At 42.0% G+C, this 18,793-nt stretch overlaps 1 protein-coding gene across 1 annotated transcript; it reads right to left on the reverse strand.

The window, feature by feature from the left end:
- Positions 1-7,256: 7,256 nt before the first annotated feature.
- On the reverse strand, positions 7,257-17,672 carry exoc3l2a (exocyst complex component 3-like 2a). The gene is made up of 13 exons (XM_038709112.1): positions 17,517-17,672; positions 15,659-16,227; positions 14,617-14,834; positions 13,360-14,110; positions 13,130-13,244; positions 12,937-13,047; positions 12,730-12,830; positions 12,453-12,563; positions 12,206-12,341; positions 11,065-11,187; positions 10,807-10,962; positions 9,648-9,769; positions 7,257-8,137 (listed from the first exon to the last, which is right to left on the reverse strand). The coding sequence occupies exons 2-13, from the start codon at positions 16,201-16,203 to the stop codon at positions 7,816-7,818; spliced, it is 2,811 nt and encodes a 936-aa protein (XP_038565040.1). The 5' UTR covers positions 16,204-16,227; positions 17,517-17,672; the 3' UTR covers positions 7,257-7,815.
- Positions 17,673-18,793: the final 1,121 nt, after the last annotated feature.

Raw genomic sequence — 18,793 nt, forward strand, 5'->3', positions numbered from 1 at the left:
ATTAAAATGCCACTTAAACAGTAATGCAGTAATAATAACGCAACAATATGATATACAGTATATAATCTAACTCACTGAACGCAGACATTAAGCTCGACGCCTACTGTTTGATTAATTTGTTGATGATATTTCTGTACTTTCACTTAAAACATAGTATTTCTACATTGTGGTGTTATAATTTTTTATTTATATAAGTAAAGGAGCTCAAATCTCTCCCACAATAGTCTCTGGTGTCATGATTGGCACCTGTAGCATAGCTTTCAGTCTAATACATAAAATTCAAAAGTGTGTCAATGATTTATTTAATCATTTAATTAATCTTCATCTGTTTTTAATGTCTTTTTACTGTTGTTGTTTATCGTGTCTTAAACTGTTACTGTTAATGATGCTGGAGATAATCGGTGTTGCTGGAATTCAACACAATAGACAGGTTATACTGTGGGTCAGCATAACCTCCTGGTAATGTGGAAACAACACGGCCTTCAAATCCAGTAGAGTGAATCTCCCTGTAGGTTCTGGTGCACAGGTCACACTTGTGTTTACCCTTTCTTTCACCTCAATTACAGATCAGATAAGCTGTCTTTTGGGGTCTCATGTTGTGAGCTTGCTCTAAACCCTACCTCAGATTTTGGTTTCCTGCAACACCTCTTCCTGATGGGGTACAGAACACAACCTGCTTACGTAAATAAGCCGGGGGAGAAGGCACGAGGAGCCAAAGGTGAGACCCTGTTGCAATATTTCACAAGAGGAACCATTGTTTAGCTCCAGACTTATTCCTTGCCACGCAAAGTAGTTTCCGTTCTTGCAAACGGCCTGAGCCAACACATTTGTTGTTAACGGTAGGAAGAGACAACTTACTGAGGTGATCATGACAAAACAACGAGGGGGAGGCTTCTTCACGAACACCGGGGCTGCGTTTAGTTGGACAAATATTGCATCACCTTTGTTCACTGGCACTGATTGTAGTGCAGAACTACACAACAAGACAGACTTTATAATCCAAGCATTCAATTTTTTTACATTTATTAACATATCAAAGGTGAAAAGGCCACTTTTTCTGTCAGCTGCTATGCCCATTTTTGTCCCTGATAGTTAAGGTGATGCCTCTAGGACAGGCCATGGATTTCCCTCACAAATGCATAGCCTGTAAGGATGTCCGTTTGTCCACCCTGTTTTCCATGAAAAGATCTGACAGCACAGTCACTCACTGTCATCCCCACTCTCTCCTCTTTCTTTTGCCTGTCTTTTTTTGTTTGAGCTGCAGAGAATGCCGCCCTCCGTCACCAACAACAAGAAGAGGCAAAGTTACTCAAGGATTCGTAGCCTGAGACCTGCGAATGCCTGCACAACATTTTAGGACAGTCTATCCAATAGTTACCAAGACATTTCACTAAAAGCCAGAAAGGTTGCAATGTTGCTAAATTATAAGGACAGTCAATATAAAGGCTTTAGTTCAGAGGTTTACCAAAGTCAGCAGACGTCTGGGGAACATGATTGTTCATGTTGTTATGGCAGTCCATCCAACAAAACCACTGGCTGACTGACAGACTGACGACTGACAGACCAACCCTGCCCTCATAGAGCCGTGCCACTAGGATTGCTAAAAAAGTAAATGAAAAAGATAGTTTTCAAAATTTTTATTCACTTGATTTTCTTCTTAGGCTCAGAGGTTTTCCATCTTCTTATTTACCACTGTATCATTGGTTAATTGGCATTGATGCTGAGCATCCTGCTGTCATGAGGCCAGGGGATGTGCTCACATAAATAAGCCTCCCCCTGTTTTTTTCTCACTATTATATAGACGTCAAAATAGTTTAAACAAAGGAAAACAAATAACTCCACAGGTTGGGATGTTTACAGTGTAAGTGGCACCAGGCCAGCTCAGACCTGAGCGAAAATATTTATATCCATGGATCCACCCAGGATGACTTTTAGCACAAATCACATGTTTGCGCTAAAACATTTAAAGAAATAAGATAAGAAATGCATGCACGTGATTTGCTAATAAAATTAAAGATTTTGTCAGTTTATTTTAGATTGTAGTCTTTGCTTTGAACAAAGGTGTACTTCCTCTGCTCCGTCTGTGGCCAAGGCCTGAGAATGATGATTTAATGTGACGGTTAATTACGAAACCAACAGGCTGGCGTCTCTGTTAGGTCAGATCTGGAGTTGTGTGGGCAGGCAGGGCCATGCACCTCCGAATCGCTAAATAAAGATCCAAATGATGGATACACTTGGATAACATAAATCAGGATATCCCATCAGGAGTGACAAAGTGCTCCATTGTTTTTGTTCAAGTGGGCAGCCATCCTGACAGACAGTGTACGTATACTGGACATGGGAGAGGACAGGAGGTGCTCTCTATTGAATCTTGCCCTGATGGGTCATGTCAGAGTGGGTGGTTTATAAGTGGTTACGCAATGTGCTGGTTGACAGGGCCACACCTCAACCAAAGCCGCCTAGTGAAGTGAATAAGACATGTTAGGCATCTGGTGAAGCTGCCACATTTTTGACAGTCAATTTGATGATGGGATTCAAAGACTGCCTTTAAATTCTTTAAATGTAGCAATTTTAAACCAAGGAAAATCTAAAAACACAGCAATTGCCAGTGTTCCCCTGAATTATGGTTAGGGCTGTCAAGGGCCACTAAAATTAATTAAGAAATTTGAATCTAAATGAGCATGGCCCCTTTTGGAATAAATCAAGTGCTGTAAAAGTGCGAGCACCAAATTGAAAGAACTAGTTCTTTACATCCTCAAAGAGCGAAGGACAGTAAAAGAAGAAATCTGCGACTTTAGGCAGTCACCAGAGATGATGAAAATGGTAAATTGTGTCTATAGTGTTCTTCTGGGGCAAACACTTTTGGCAACATTACGGGTTAGTTAATGATGAATGATGTTTCTGAGTAAATTATGTGTGCTGACTGTACTATACTGATGGTATAAGTAGAGTTTTCACTGTGAAAAAAATATGGCCCTACACGTAGTACAAAGTCACATAATAAGCACAAAAAAGAGTGGTTCCACTTCGCCACAGCAATGTAATTTGTTTAAAGTAAATCACTTTGGACAGAAAACCAAAACAGCAAAATAAAGTGTCTAAACGACAAAGTGACAAAAGGGGCAGAGGCATGACGCTGGGGCAAAGTAACCTGATGTGCTGCTCTAATCCATCCTACGATAAAGATTTTTGCCAACTGCAGAGTAAACAATCTGCTTCCTGTTTACACTGGCTCGCGCATGCTCAGTGTACATGAATGGTCATGGGATATGTTTTTGGGCGTATCAGTATGGACGGAGATTGTGTCTCAAATGGTGCTATGTGTGTACGGAGATCATTTCCGTTGTAAATGGCCATTTTAAAATGAAAACTTAATAGCGTGCACGTAGCCTAACAACAAGCCCTATTGCTCAATGCCGCTCTCAGCCACAACACTCAGTCTGTTAATTGAGAAGTTTTAGACATATAGGGCACTGCATGAGAAGCAAACAAACAGAAAAGAGCAGAACCATGAAAAGTGCATCTCAGTGTGAACAAAGACAGGGCACGGCTTGCTTCCGAAAACAAACAGCGAATACAGCCAGATGGATTTTCCATTGCAGAGCTGTGTTAATGAGAGGAAGCAGGGGAGTGCTTCCCAGGGATTGCATTGTGATACTGAGGACCGTTCCACCTTCAACAGCTTGATCAAGGGAAACCTCCAAGAGTTTGGCCCTCATTCCTACCTGCCCTGCTTTTTCAGAGATGGTAATCCCTGGCTGGGATACCTGGAAAACAGCAGCCCACCATCCGCCTTCAGTCTGCATATGAAAGGATGTCTGAAAATGCTCTTAGATATACATATGACTCAGAAGCCACACTGCCAAATTTAACATTCAGTTGATGCCAACTTCACTTAATGTTCTTCCTGTTCTGTTCCACAAATTCGTGGAACTTATTGAAAATAAAAACAAATGCACGGTGCAGTCCAAGGTCAGAGGTATCTGATATCTATTGTTGGTAACAGGTAAACAGCTTGGAGAAATATTTAAGGATATTTGAAACTTTTTTGACTTATCTCGCAAAAGTGAATACACCCCTCACATTTTTGTAAATACTTGATTATATCTTTTCATGTGACAACACTGAAGAAATGACACTTTGCTACAATATAAAGTAGTGAGTGTACAGCTTGTATAACAGTGTAAATTTGCTGTCCCCTCAAAATAACACATCACACAGCCATTAATGTCTAAACCGCTGGGAACAAAAGTGAGTACACCCCTAAGTGAAAATGTCCATATTGGGCCCAAAGTGTCAATATTTTGTGTGGCCACCATTATTTTCCACCACTGCCTTAAACCTCTTGGGCATGGAGTTCACCAGATCTTCACAGGTTGCCACTGGAGTCCTCTTCCACTCCTCCATGACGACATCACGGAGCTGGTGGATGTTAGAGACCTTGTGCTCCTCAACCTTCCATTTGAGGATGACTCACAGATGCTCAACAGGGTCTGGAGCCCTGCTTGGCCAGTCCATCACCTTTACCCTCAGCTTCTTTAGCGAGGCAGTGGTCGTCTTGGAGGTGTGTTTAATGAAGTAGTAGGATAAGGTGTGTGATACGGTGTGTAAAGTAATGAGAAAACTTCTCTTATGAATCGGCACTATATAAATAAAACTGAACTGATTTGAATTTGATTCGACAGCACTTATGCTGTAAATTACTATTAACATCTGACAGGTAAATAATATGTACAGAAACCCTAACCCATCAAACATAAAGGCAATAGAAAGTCTGTATGTTGTATTTACATTCTGCTTATTGTTTGTTACTTCACTGTGATGTTTGAGCTTCATTGTGCAGAATGGCGGTGAGTTTGAGCTGTTTTGTGCATTTATTCAAAAGTCATGTATAATTCCATTATTCCATGCAGTAAAATCTAATATACATGGTTAGCCAGTAATGTGTTGTCTGAGGTAGAATTTCTATTTATTCATTAAAGAAAAATGCTTTGAGTGAGGCTGTAGATTTCATAATGTGAAGGTGTTTAAGGGAGAGAGGGGTACAGTTTGTCAGAAGTGATGTCATTCAACTGCAATTTCTAGCTAGTAATGGCTTTAGATTAGATCTGCTGTCATTTAGAATGGGAGAAACCTGTTATAATTTAGAAAACACGATGGTGACTGAGGAAATATGGGCTCAAAACAGATTTTTTCATCACTTTCCCAAATCTCACAAGGAGGAGCCCTAACATCGTTCCACAGCAGCCACACTGACAAGTGTGCCTGCAGATGTGTCTGCAGACATTTTTTACAAGTTGGCATTGTCAGTGCAGGCATCGGCTGATGCTGAAGATCTTAATTAATCTACCCACCATAGGCTATTTTAAATATTTGTATATATGTTCTTTGTGCGTAGTGTGAAGGAGGCTAAAACTTTCATCTCATTGTGCAACCCTGTGTTGTAAAATGACAAATGAATCTTGAACGTTGATCAAAGGATGTGGTTGTGATCTGCTTTTGTCTGGGATTTATATTTAATAAAACTAAAAACAGATCAGTTTAAAGGGGCAATATGTAGTTTTCAGTGGCCACTAGCAGTTAGACAATAAGTAACATTAATGGGTCTTCCTCTGTGTTGTTGTCGCCGTTTTGTTGCATTACTGTATATAAAGTGGGTCATGTTAGTTACAGCGACTGAGACGGTAGAGAAGCTGTGTACCTGAGTGTTGGTAAAACGCCAGTAAATCTAAATTGAATGTTACAAAGCAAACAGCGGTAGGTCCAAACTAATGTAAAATTAGCTGACTGCCCTATCTACATCGCTATAGTCTAGTATAAGATCCTGTCTTGCAGGCTAAAATCAACACTTTGACATAATACTGGTGGTATACAGGATACTAACATGGGTTGCGTTAGTTAAAGCGTTAAAGCACTACAACTTTGCACAGGATAACGTTAGCAATAGCTCGGCCTGCGAGCTAACGTGACTGCAGCCTTTCTGATGTTGACTGTTTGATGATTGACTCGTCTGGTCTGATGGGCTCAGCACATAAAAATTTATTGTTGTTTTTTAATCCTTAAGTGGAGTTTATGTTGCCGTCTGTGTTGTGCTGGGAGCCACTTGTTTTGTTATCCGTGCTGTTGTCAATGTAGTAGGAGAGAGGCTCGGGAGAGCACACACGGCTACATCCCCATTCGGTACCTTCACATTAAAAGCAGAATAGTGGCTGTTCCAAGCAACTGAGAAAACAGGAGTGTGGCTACAGCCCATTGACAATAAGGCAGTGAAGATTTGATTTATTAATAAGTAATTTCATTGAAAAACTACATATGGAGTGATGTTTAAACTGTAGGTTTACCAGCTGTAGGTGCAAAAAATTAACAAAATCGAATATATACATTTATTTGATGACCAAGGTCAGCTGAGGCCTGTCATTTTGGGGGACCTGTGAAAAAACCCAAACTTTACCACTCGCCACCACACAGGGTGACGATGCGAACACCTGACCAGACTTGGTAATTCCATGATTTCCAGATATGTGTCAGTGTCTCCAACCACAACCTAACAACAGACCTTAGGAGTCATTTCACTGCAGCCAGCTGGTCATTCAAATTCAGATACAGACCCACTGACTCACAGTCTCAGGTCAATTTGCAGAATGACCCCTGCTGATGCGGGCTGACTTTGTTTTGAGAAGCCCACGAGCAGCTCAGACATGAAAAAGCTCTGTGGCTACTGCACCTTCACTCTGAACAGGGGAGGGGAAGTTCCCTCCTAGTGCATAACGTAAACTTGGCTCCAATAAAAGCATCCGTTGGCACCTCAGCGGACAACAGGAAATCTTTGTTTATCAAAAAACATCCCGTTGTTGGCCTCGGGGTGTATGACCCCTCTTGTTGTATGGCGGCAGAACGTCATATAGTAGCCCTGGTGGAGCCCCATACTTTATGCTCTCAGGTTTGCTGAACAAAGCTGCTTTATCCTTAAGATAAACAACCAAGGCATAAAGTGTGTGTATATGTACTGGCAGCATTGCTTCTGCGTCAGACCCTCGGGCCCTCGTCTGTTTATTAAAGTGCCTTTTGGTATGTATTGTTTAACATTGCTGTAGACTTAATGTCTGACACTCCCATGCTCAGGGGCCACAACACCTAAAGTTAGAAGTATGACACATCTATAATAAGAGTTTACATGTGTGTCAGTAACAACTATTTCTTTATTTTTTTCACCTGACATGCAGACAATAGTATTTATATCCACAATGACAGAGCCGCTGATTTAGTCTACCCAATCAATGGGTTTTTATTACGTATCCAGCAACAGATCCATTTCATTCACAGTGAGAGTTCAACACATTTACATTTCCATACATTAAATCCTCACGCACATGTGGACCACAAAATGGGTATATATGCTTGGGTAAATACATGTTAATCAGCAAAACATCCTAGATCATCTTGCTTGGCATCTGCTAGCAGTTGTTTCTGCAATGATGGCAGGGAAGAAAAACTAAAAAAAAGACTGAAGAAGTTTTTTTGAGGATATTTGATACAAGTTTACTTCTGTAGATCAATGTAAAAAATGCTTCAAATCGTGGTGAGCTATTACGATACACAGTCTGTTTCACGTTCCATTCAAAATGCACATCTGGAGATGGAGAAATGTCAGTAAGTCAGTGAGCATGTACAGTACGAGCAGTACCTGAGGTCAAGTTTCTCTAAGTGGCTGGTGGCAATATTTGGCACAATCAGTTTTTGGTCAAGGTGCATGTACATCTCATCAGTATCTTCACAGTATGTCTGTGACTGCTCTCCTAACACAAACACACACAGCTAGCCTTCTCTGTGAAGTTTATTTATGTCTTCCATATTGTGGCTCTCAGCAGGTTGAGGTGTTGCATTTCTGGCACTTGTCCAGCGGTTTCGCCTTGGGCGGTGCTCTGAGAACCAATTGGAGAGGGTTATGGCGAGGCGGAGGAGACCCAGGCTGATGCAGTGCACCTCTGAAGTGATGGGGATGTCAGAAAAGAGGGCGTGGTCCCTGCACATGAGGGCATTGCTGCATTCAAAGTCTTTGACGATGTTGAGGATCTCCTGGCGCTCCGCCTGCCGCATCATCCCTCGTATGTTCAGCAGGGTGGAGACATGCTTCTTCCTGTGGGGCGGAAGGATACAGGGAGGAAAGGGAGCAGACGGGTGTTAATGGAAATTGGATCTGTTTGGTGTTGTCAAAAGCTGTCATGACTTTGAGTAATAGTAACATCTCTCTGAGTCATTGCATCTATTTCTGGGAAGGGACAGAATTTGGTGTCAAAAAGCCATATTTCTCAAGGGTTTTATATTTGTAACAAAATTAATGGTTCATTAACGATCGCTAATGCTTTACAGACTGGCTATAAGTCAGTATTAACAACAACCTGTGTTTGTACATGTACATTTTACTTTTTTACATATATTTATCATTTCTTGTCTTTATTTCTTTTTTCTAATTCTTATTTTTCACACTAGTCCTATGACTTATGACATAACACATATTACTTGTGCATGTGACAAATAAATCTTTAAATCCTGGTTTAGCCAGGCTGTGAAACATTCATTTTGACTGGTGTTTATACCTTCTATTTGCCAATAATGCAAATGTTGGTAATACTCATGGATTTCTCGCTTTCTAATAAGCCTCCAAGTCTGCAGGGAGGCATATATATGTTTTTACAATAATCTATTAAATCTTCACTGTTATAAATAAGAGATGAAATGCTAGCTAAAAAGACAAAGCAAGTGTAATTGGGGATTTTTTTTACGAGCTGGGGACCCGAAAGTTTTTTGTTATTTATGTCTTATGACCTATCTACAAAGCATAAGTACATTTTTGTTGACTCAAAAAGTCAACAGTCTGCATTTAGATATATGTTTGAATATGGAGGAAAGATCTGTTTTGGAAGGGCTGACGTGTACGCTCATGTGTTGGCACAGTCAAATATGAATGAACTCTGCTGCAGTTAAATGAAGCACCCAGAAAACTCAAGGAAGGCTGCCAGTCTTTGATCTCCTAAAATACCAGCAGGGAATGCCATACAGTAAAACAAAAGGGGTGAGTCAAGCAGTGAGTTAGCATGTCTTCAGGTCTGAACTACAATGTTTTGTGCTCCTCTTCCACACCTCTCCCTCTTTGATTCCAAGTGTGGCACCAGTCTGTCTCCTGCAGAGCGGCAGGAACAGGAAGTACTCGGCAGCAGCTTCCTGTCTGCTCCGCCGAGGGTCATGCGTCACATGCAGTCATAGGTTGCCAACCATCACCTGAGTCTTAATCTGTCTACAAACAGCCCCGGTGGCTGGGACTCCCCCCCTGAGGCCTTTCAGCCTCATCCATTCTCAAAACAGACCCGCGCTCCTCTCCAAAAATAGCAAAGTTAATGTAGAAATGTTTCCGTGCTCCTTTTCCTTGTTTTGATCCATTGTGACCAAAAAAAATCAACAAAAAAACACATAGTCTTACATTTTCCTTGCTTTGGCTAAGTGCCAAAAACAACACTGTGAATGTGTGGCAGTAAGCATAAAAGAATATAGGACCTTCGGGGGTACAGTACAGAGAGTATCTGTTTTTATACATGCTTCCTGGTTGCAGCAGAAACGTTCCAGCAATGTTAATTTGTTAAACCCCTCACCGTATATCTGGAAACTCTTTCACCAGGACAGCAACCTCCATCTGGATGGAAGGAGTGTCCTCCAGCAGAATGATGTCAGCTAGGTGGCAGATGATGCTGTCCAACCAGGATGAACTTGATTCCTGAAGCAGAGAGAAGACAAAGAGCGTAGCAACAATTTAATTAGCGTGCAACAAGTATTCATTACCATAACACAACAGAACATTCATTACTAAATTGGTCTTTCTTTGATAGATTGTTCAATTAAATGTAAAGTTCATTGCACTTATTAGTTGTTATCAATGTTCATCCAAATGGCTTCTCTTTTGTGTGTTTTTAATATGAGGCATGACTAGCTGTGAACAATCATCCATCAGAGGAAACACAGATTTATACCTCCAAAGGCCAGAGGTCAAACATCTAGGTGATTTACTTTGTGAATAACAAAACTCCACCTCTGTTTTGCTAGGTCCTGTTTTTCCTTCAAACACTCAGGAAAAGAAAGCAGAAATCTTTTGGCTTGGCATTCACTAACAATAACGACAATCCATTAAAAGCTCAACCACCCCATCCCTGCCCCCCACCCCAAGTTCCCAGTTTCCACAGACACTTCATCCCGCTCCTCGGTGAAAAAGGCCATCAAGGGCATCCCAGAGCCACATCAAAGCCAGCCAGCTGACAGGAACAGGAAGTTCCTTCTGAACACAGCGGCTTCCTGTTGTCAGCCGAGGTGACGGACACTTGTTTGAACTCGCACACAGAAAGAGGGCAAATGCTACGCTGTCAGGCCTAGTTGTTTTACACCCTCTTCCCCTCTCTGGCAAGTGCTAACGTAAGCCCGGTTCATCCATCTCCATCTCACTGACAGCAGCCATTTTTCAGAGCTCACTTCTGTATCAACACTGTCTAACTGTGAATTATTCCTGACCCAGGAAGTTTGAAGGTCAGGCTCCATTCACAGCCACCACTCTGCATTGGTGGTGTTTTTCAGGATCAGCATTTTGGAATTATTTATAATGCTCGTGGTCTCCTGAAAAGCAATTATTAGTTCTGTTTTGGATGCTTTGGATTTTATTCTCCGTCTAGAGATCCTAACTGTTCTTCGTCACACTAAAGAGTGTATGTCAATTGCAGGTTTAATAAGAAACATGTATATGTTTTGTGTGAAGTACAGACTTACCAGATCCTTAAAGAGTCCTTTGAGCTGTTTGGCCTCATCTTGCAGGCGGAAAGCCATCCTCTTCCTCATCTTGGAAGATGTGCAGATGACCCGTCCCCGCATAATGGCTCGAACATACTCCACAAGGACCCGCCGGTGCACCTCACCCACTAGCGTCTGTCAGTCATTCATAAAATGATTCACTAAATGGTTACATATAATAACCTCTAAGCACATGCTTACACCACTCAATAAAAAATAAAATAAAATAAGTGTTACCTGATAAGGTGGAGAGTCCATCCTTCTGAACTTCTTGAAGTGTTGTTTAATGCTGGCTTCAATGGCCTCAAAGGCCTCTGTGTTGTTCAGCCATTTTCTCTTTATCAGTTTGTCAAAGAAAGGCTGGAACAACAAATGAGTTCTGATTAACAGAGTACACAAACAAAATTCATTTACTCAAGTTCTGTACTTTCTGTACTTAAGTACATTGTTGAGATACTTCTACTGCCCTTGAGTATTTCATATTTTGTTACTTAATACTTCTACTCCACTACATTTCAGAGGTAAATTTTGTTTAAACAAATTACTGCTCTACTAACTTTGCTGATTAATATTTTACATACTTGCAGTTGTTCTCAATTGCTTTTGAACTAAAATTTCAAAACCATAACTCCATTTTACAAAAGGCTCATCCATTTTCCTAAACTCCACACACACATCCCTTCATTTCTCATTGCCTAAACCATGTGCTCATTTAAGAAAGCATTAACATTCAGTATTGTTCACTCAAGTCAGCACAGGTCGAGCTCAATTACACAACTACCCAGGTGGAAACACGAACAGTCAAAATTGATAACACACCAACCAGAAGCTTCAATAGATAGATTAAAGGTCCAGTCAGTTCATTGAGTTTTGGAACAATGGATCCAGAAAAATCTGAAGGAAGAGGTAGAGGACACCAGAGAGGAGGAGAAAGAGGAGCAGTATGGAGAGGAGGAAGAGGTGAAGGAAGAGGAACAGTAGGAGTTGGAGGAGGGAATGGGATAGGAGGAAGATGAGGAGGAGTAAGCGGATATTTAATGGATGTGATCTTGAGACATAGATAACTTTCGCATTTAAAAGGATTTTGAAATGGGGCAGCTTTCAGGTATACGTACAGTATTTTCCAACTTGTTTTAACAAATTAACTGCATCTACATAATGGTTGAGTAGTTTTTTCCCCCAGTGAGTTTTTTTTACATTTTTGAACTGGGAAAAACAGGAAGAAATGTTTTTAGGTGATGAATTCCTCCAGCCTGACCACATACGGCCATAAAAAATGAACTGAATCATATATCCTGGCCTGGCATGAATCTTCCCTTGAACCTGAAGGGAAGCGAGCTTTAAAGACTGAGATGAGACTTGTTCGTGACTTACTCACCCTGATGTGTTCAAACAGTCTGTCAGTCAGCACCCTCACAGACTGGTTGATGATCCTGTCCAGGGAGGAGTTGGCTCTCTGTGCTGATTCCTCACTGCCCTGTGGGTCACACTGCCTGCAGCGCTCCACCAAGGATCTACAGGATACACAGGAGATATGAAGATGAACCTTCAGGAAATGACAGCAGTCTTTTCAGAAAACATTTTTAAATGAAAATGTTGAGTTGAATAATGAATCCCTTGTCTACCTGAGAGGAGGGCAGCAGTTGACCAGAGCTATGGTCCTGGAAACATATCCGTCCCCTCTGTCTCCAAATTCAGCCTGAGTCTCATGAAACATCTCTGCCTTCCTCTGGAAACTGGACACAGAGGTTTTATGAGAACCTCCTGAATGCTAATACAATTTATACATGAACAATCCTGATCTGTCCTGTAGACCACTTAGGCTTGCTTGTTTGGTTAAAATCACTTTTTTTTTGCAAAAAGTTTCCCTGATTATATGCCTTTCTGACAGAATATACTCACTTGTAGAGAAAGCTAGCCAGTCCGATGAGACTGCAGCGAGCCACTCGGGCCCCTAGAAACTGGTTCACAGATGTAGATCTGTCCAAGTCCACCTTCAGCCTCTGGAATTGTGAAAGACATGAGATATATGACAGCTGTATCACTAAAATCAGGGAAAATATCTGTGTCCAGGAATTGTTTTACAGTGAAAACGACGTGGTAATATACCTGGATGACTGAGCGAGCTAGGTGGGACTGATACTCCTCTATGTGCAGAGTCTGGGCCCATCGCCTCTCCTCTTCATCCAGAATCTGAATCAACTCTATTGTCACTTTCTCCTGAAAATCACAGCGTAAAATTAAAATGTGTCTACTAACCGGATTTTCTAAGGACCAGTCGTGCCAAAATAAGATTTCTTACCCTGACAATACTGAGGCAGTCTTGTTCCAGCCTGTCCACTGTGTCTTGGGACAGAATTGGTTCCAGTGGAGCATAGCTGATGGCTGTGGTCGTGCCAATCGTTCCTAGGACATCCCTGGTAGAATATTACAAATCATGACTAAAGAAGTTCGGTTTTCAGGTTTGTAACACAAGTTTGACGTATCATTATTGCATTGGAGCATCCAGGTTCCCTGTCTAAGATAACCTACCTGTTGTAGATGTTGTAGAACCAGTCCAGTAGTGAGTATACATCTGTGATCTGCAGTGGGCCGCTGGTAATGGTTCGAAGACGTTTGGCCACAGCTCGATGGTAACTTTCCACATACACCTGGAAGGCAGCAAACTCCTCTGGGTAAATGGATACAGCATTTCTCCTTGCTGCATCCAGGTCATCTATCATCCGACTCCTCAGGCGCTCGAGGTATGAGGCAAGCTGTCCTGCCTGGGTGTCTACCTGATGTGGCAGGCTCCAGTCTGCAGCCTCCGCCACAGCCTGCCTCCACTTCATCTTCAGTCGCCTAGGACGATGGCTCGGCTGGATCAGGGGGCCCTCTCGCTCTGGCTTGGTTTCCTCTCTCAGGGCCCAGGCAGCATCAGCATGCTCCTCCTGTTGGATTACCAGCACCACCAGCCCAAGGTTGGGACCAGCACTGGGCTGGCGGAGGGACTCCCGCACTACGTCCCACATCTCCCTCTGCAGGGCTTCATATAAGAGCTCCACGTCCTTAGCCTTCCGCCGACCTGAGTCAAGTGTTGCATTGGAGCTGAGGGAGTCGTCTAAGGATGAGGATGATGAGGGGATCATGCCGGGAGGAGTGTTGGGACAAAAGGTAGGAGTAAGGGTGGGACTAGTCGTAGTTGGCAGGAGAGACAGCAGCTCACACTCTCGTTCCAGCTCCTGAATGTGTGTATCAGCCAGGAGAAGGTCCCTGTGGTTGACCAACTGTAGAATCTCCAGTACTGTGGGGAGCAAGAAGAGAAAGTGTGGCCATGTTTATTTGTAACTGTCACAAAACAGAGGACATTGACAAATCAATAGGGAAAGTCTGTTTTTTCTGGTTAATCAGTGCATAGTTGTGCATGTGCCTGACTGACAAACTGGGTCATTTGTTGCTCATTCTGCACACTCTTCTGCAAGGTTCCCTGTGGAGTCTATGAACAGTAGCTTGGTTAAACATCTATCTAGAGGGACCTGGGGTAGGAGGAAGTGCTGCCGTTTCCTGATTTTAGTCCGGTGGTGATTGAACCCAGTGACTCTGGGATCTGGGGTTCTCTCAGCCTCATCAGTGACTTGTCTAGGATTGGGAGGAAGTACTGCTGAAGCTTGAGCAGGAAGAGAAACGTTATCTAATATAATGTAAGGGAAACACCTCGCAAAACACAGATTCTTCTAGGTGACTTGATATGTAAACAGGTTTTTGATCAGGACCTGGACTTTTTACACCTGATCTTTCCTTTATTGTTACCTGAGAGGGGCTCTCTGGTTTTGACCACCGGCTCCTCCTCCACTGTTTCCTCCTCAGCCTCTTGGGACGCCTTGTCCGACATGGATTCCCTCTTCAGCTTGCCCAGACTGACCATCCTGAGGAAGGACGGTCGCCTGGAAGCCTCCGCTTCACTGTCTATGCTCAGGTTTCCGCAGGGCAGGCTTTCTCTGCGCTCCTCCTTACGTCGACCTGTAAAGCTGCAAAGTATCCACATGAGCAAGGAAGAACGTGAATGATGGCCTCCGAGAAGGACTTTGAATAATATAAACCACCAGACTTCATGATTTGCATCTAAATGAACGTGTAAATAGGACTTGTATTCATGAGACTGTTGGTTTGTGTTGTACTGGACAGTATGGCCTTATAGCAGCTATGTTTGGAATGCCACATATCCAGTCATCTGTTAAACTGTGCTGCTGTAAGCATGACTGCCTCAGTTAAAAATAGACCCATTCTGTAAGCACAGCAAGTACACAACATGTCACTGTAAAACAAAAGAGGTTTCCGTAGATCAACAAGTTGGTATAGCATATTACATAACTCCTCAGGAAGTAAGCACACTATATGCTATTCTATTACTGACCAGCAACCCTAACAGCGTCTCCTCTGGGAGAAAGAACACAGCTGTTCAAAAAGGGCTTGGCACCATTTTTTACATAACAGTTTTTCTTTTGATTTCAGTTCATTTAAGTTGACGCTATTTGTTTTTTTTGTACATATTCTCTTGTTGATTCCTTAAAATGTGCTTTTGTAAGTAGGGAAGTTTTGGTTCCATATTTATTGCATGCTTTCTCCATCTATTCCAATTGATAGATGGATTGTAGCTGAGCCATTGAGAAAGGCTTTCTGCAACACCATAGCTTTTAAATGTTTTAATACCATCTTAATTAAATATATCACACTTTTGAAGATTCTCAGATGTTTTTGTGTACATTCCACAAGAATTTTATCCACAACTGCTGAATTCAATAACACAAAACAGCTAAAATTTGAACTCTTCTTCCTCCCCACCCCTCCTCACCGGAGCAAGGTCATAATTCCTTCAGAGCCCCTGCGTAGTCCTTTCCTTTTCTCCCTCTCTGGTGGGAGAGTGTTTGAGTCTCCAGGGCTATAGTGGGGAGAGTTGTTCCCCCATACATTGCGCCCCGATATGCGGAGCCCCTTCCCCAGTTTTCCAAGGGTTTTTAGGGGTGACACTCCACAGATCCGCTCCAGGGTCCCCCTGAGAGGCTTCCCTTTAGGATTCCCTGCCCCGTGCCTCTCTGCATTCACTTCATTTTCTTCCTCTTCTCCATCACGAGAGGACCTGAGGTGGAGATTACCTCTCACCTCCCCCATAATGAGGCCCATGTCACCTCCATTTCTCTCATCCTCATCCAGGTCCACATCCTCAAAGGGGTTCAGATTCTTGTTCAGATCCTTCAGGTCGTTCAGCTCCTTCAGATCATTGAGATCATTCAAGTCCCTGAGGTCCAAGTCCAGCCGGGGAAGGATCAGTTCCCCGTTCACTCTGGGGAACTCGTGGCAGCTCTTGGACCTTCCTGGGAGCTTCTTCAGGATGGGCATGGTTGCACTTGAGATTTTATCAAACTGCAAAACAAGGACAATGTCAAATTTAGTCAAAATCTAACAGTTAGAAAAAGGTCATATGAGCATCTGATTATCCACTCAACCTCAGAATAAATTAAATGTTTACTCAAACACTATCTGGTACTTAATGGTAACTTAAAATTGGGGTAAAACACAACTCATAGGAATGGCAATATTGATCCAATGGAGAGTTACTGACTTCAGGTTGTGCTTTTTCTGGTGATGCATAAGCCATCAGACACTTTATATTACTGTCCTCAGAAACATCCTTTCACAGTTGGTTACGCAAAGCACTTCACTAAGCAAATAGGAAATATGTATTCAAAATATTACTGCGTCTACACTTGTTGACATACAGCTTATATAAATATTATACCATTTAGAAACAAACGTTTTAGACCTGAAAAGCCAACACAGTGGCAGATGAATTATATAAAGCAAAATATTCACTGAAGGGACGGTTTCATGTCATCTATCTCTTTTACAGTATGATGTGGATATTTTGCTGTAAGATTTAGGCAAAATATTCCTTGATTGAGATGTACGTAATCTGTAAAGTCCAGGATCCATAGTTTATTTTTCTTCTTCCTGCTAAATTGGGTAATCTGTCTTATATCATCATAACATCTTTTTTTGTGTATATGGTAGGTAGATGGCCATTTTGGTATTTCTTTTTAGAGAGATAATGTATTGCAAGATACTTTCTGGTAAAAAGAAGGTTAAGTAATAAACAGACATTTACATATGTCTTTATTTTGTAGTCACTAAGATGCCAAAATATTACTCGTTCTTCCTTTTTACTGTTTACCAGATATCTCAGAAGACTGGAGGACAGACAAAAAAAATTGCAAATGACTGTAAAGGAATTTAAGACCCCTCTAAGGCAAAACATTTTCTCGACAATAGGTGATGTGAAGAGAGCAGACATCATCAAGAGGTCTTCATCATTATAAACCAGTCAAACCAGAATGGTGAGACTCTCCCTCAAATGTGTCTGCTCACTATAACATGACAAAAAAATAAGTAAGTGTGATTTCCTGAATTACAAGATCAGTTAATGAAAAACATAAACAAGTTTTTCAAATTCAGCAACAGTTTCAAACCTATATTAATAACACAACATGGCTAGCACAGACCAATTTATGGAAACATAATCATTTTAACAGTAACCATCAGGGTAACAGCAAGCATGAATGTACAAAACGGTTCTCTCATTGGACTCCAATGAAAAATAAAGCATCAGAATAAAAACTCAACCACTATCTGTGAATGCAGGGAATGAGACTTACCTGGTGAGATTGCCTTGCAGTGTTTCAGTACAATGTCATCCTGGAATGTGCTGGCTGTGTGGGCTGCCAGGTTGTGGACTGTGTGCATGTGTGTGTGGGACTGATGAGTGTGAGAGTGTGTCCGAAAGTACTCGGCGACTCAAGAGAGCAATGTGGCTGCTTGTGGTTTCCTGACGGGCTCTATTGTGGTGGAAGGTGATATGTTTTCCTGAGGAAAGGCCCGTCCTGTCCTTTCTCGCACTCCTACGCCACCGACCCTCCACCCCCCACACCCGCACCCTGGGGACCCTTCTAAATACACTAATTGCATTAACTGTACAGTGAAGGAGGATAGAGTAGGACAGAGAATTCCCCTGCAGTGTTCTGTCTTTTTATGAGCTCTACACAGACTGTCTGTGCTTGCATGCATGTGTGTATTGGGCCCTGACTGTACAAAATGTACTGTGAGGATGGTTCAGTATTGCCTTGAGTCCAAATTCCATTCATACACCTCAGTGGAAGACTTTAAGTGGACTGACCTGAGCTAAAATGATCATCTATATTGTCTTTGCTTTACTGCAAAAATCTGAGGTCACTGGAGACAAACCAGGAACAGAACAGTAAGATAAAACAGTTGAAGGATATATGACAGCAGTGTGTGTGCAGATAGCTCAGAGTTATGTTGTGCAATTTTAACCAAGCAACATGTCAACAAGGTAAGATCCCTTATGGTTAAATCTACCAAACATTCACTGTGGCTCCCTGCTGCCATCTAATGTACAGCCTGGTTTAGGACAAGAGGCAGTGTTCCACTCACCTGGTCATCAGATTATTCAGTTAACTCATTAATCATCTTCCATGTCTGTCTCATCATGTGTTGGATGTGTCATTCAGTCATTGGGCTTCTGTAAATTCCTCCATTCTCAGCTCCACCCCTTAATGTAACGTAGCCAAACCTGTTGTACGTGAACTTTATAGGTATGTTTGCCTGCATTTCTCCATGCTTCCTAACCTGCATGTTACTATGTGTACTAATCCCATCCACATACATATTGTTATCACCTTCCTATTTCAAGGCACTCAGTGCAACGTTTTTGGTCTGTGTGACTAAATTAAAATAATGTAATTTCCTCTTTAGAATGAGTGCTACGGATAAATGTTCCCAGGAGTGCACCTGTACACTTTCCATATTGGAAATGTATGTTGGTAAAGTGGTAAAAAAAAATAGAAAGTCTGTTAAATACCCACTCCTGCACAACATGAAAATGTTAATGACATGATGGATTCAGCATGAATAC

Source organism: Micropterus salmoides, unplaced genomic scaffold, assembly GCF_014851395.1.
Source record: "Micropterus salmoides isolate LMB-PRFRI ecotype aquatic unplaced genomic scaffold, ASM1485139v1 Ms_hic_scaffold_9, whole genome shotgun sequence".
Classification (NCBI taxonomy): Eukaryota; Metazoa; Chordata; class Actinopteri; order Centrarchiformes; family Centrarchidae; genus Micropterus; species Micropterus salmoides.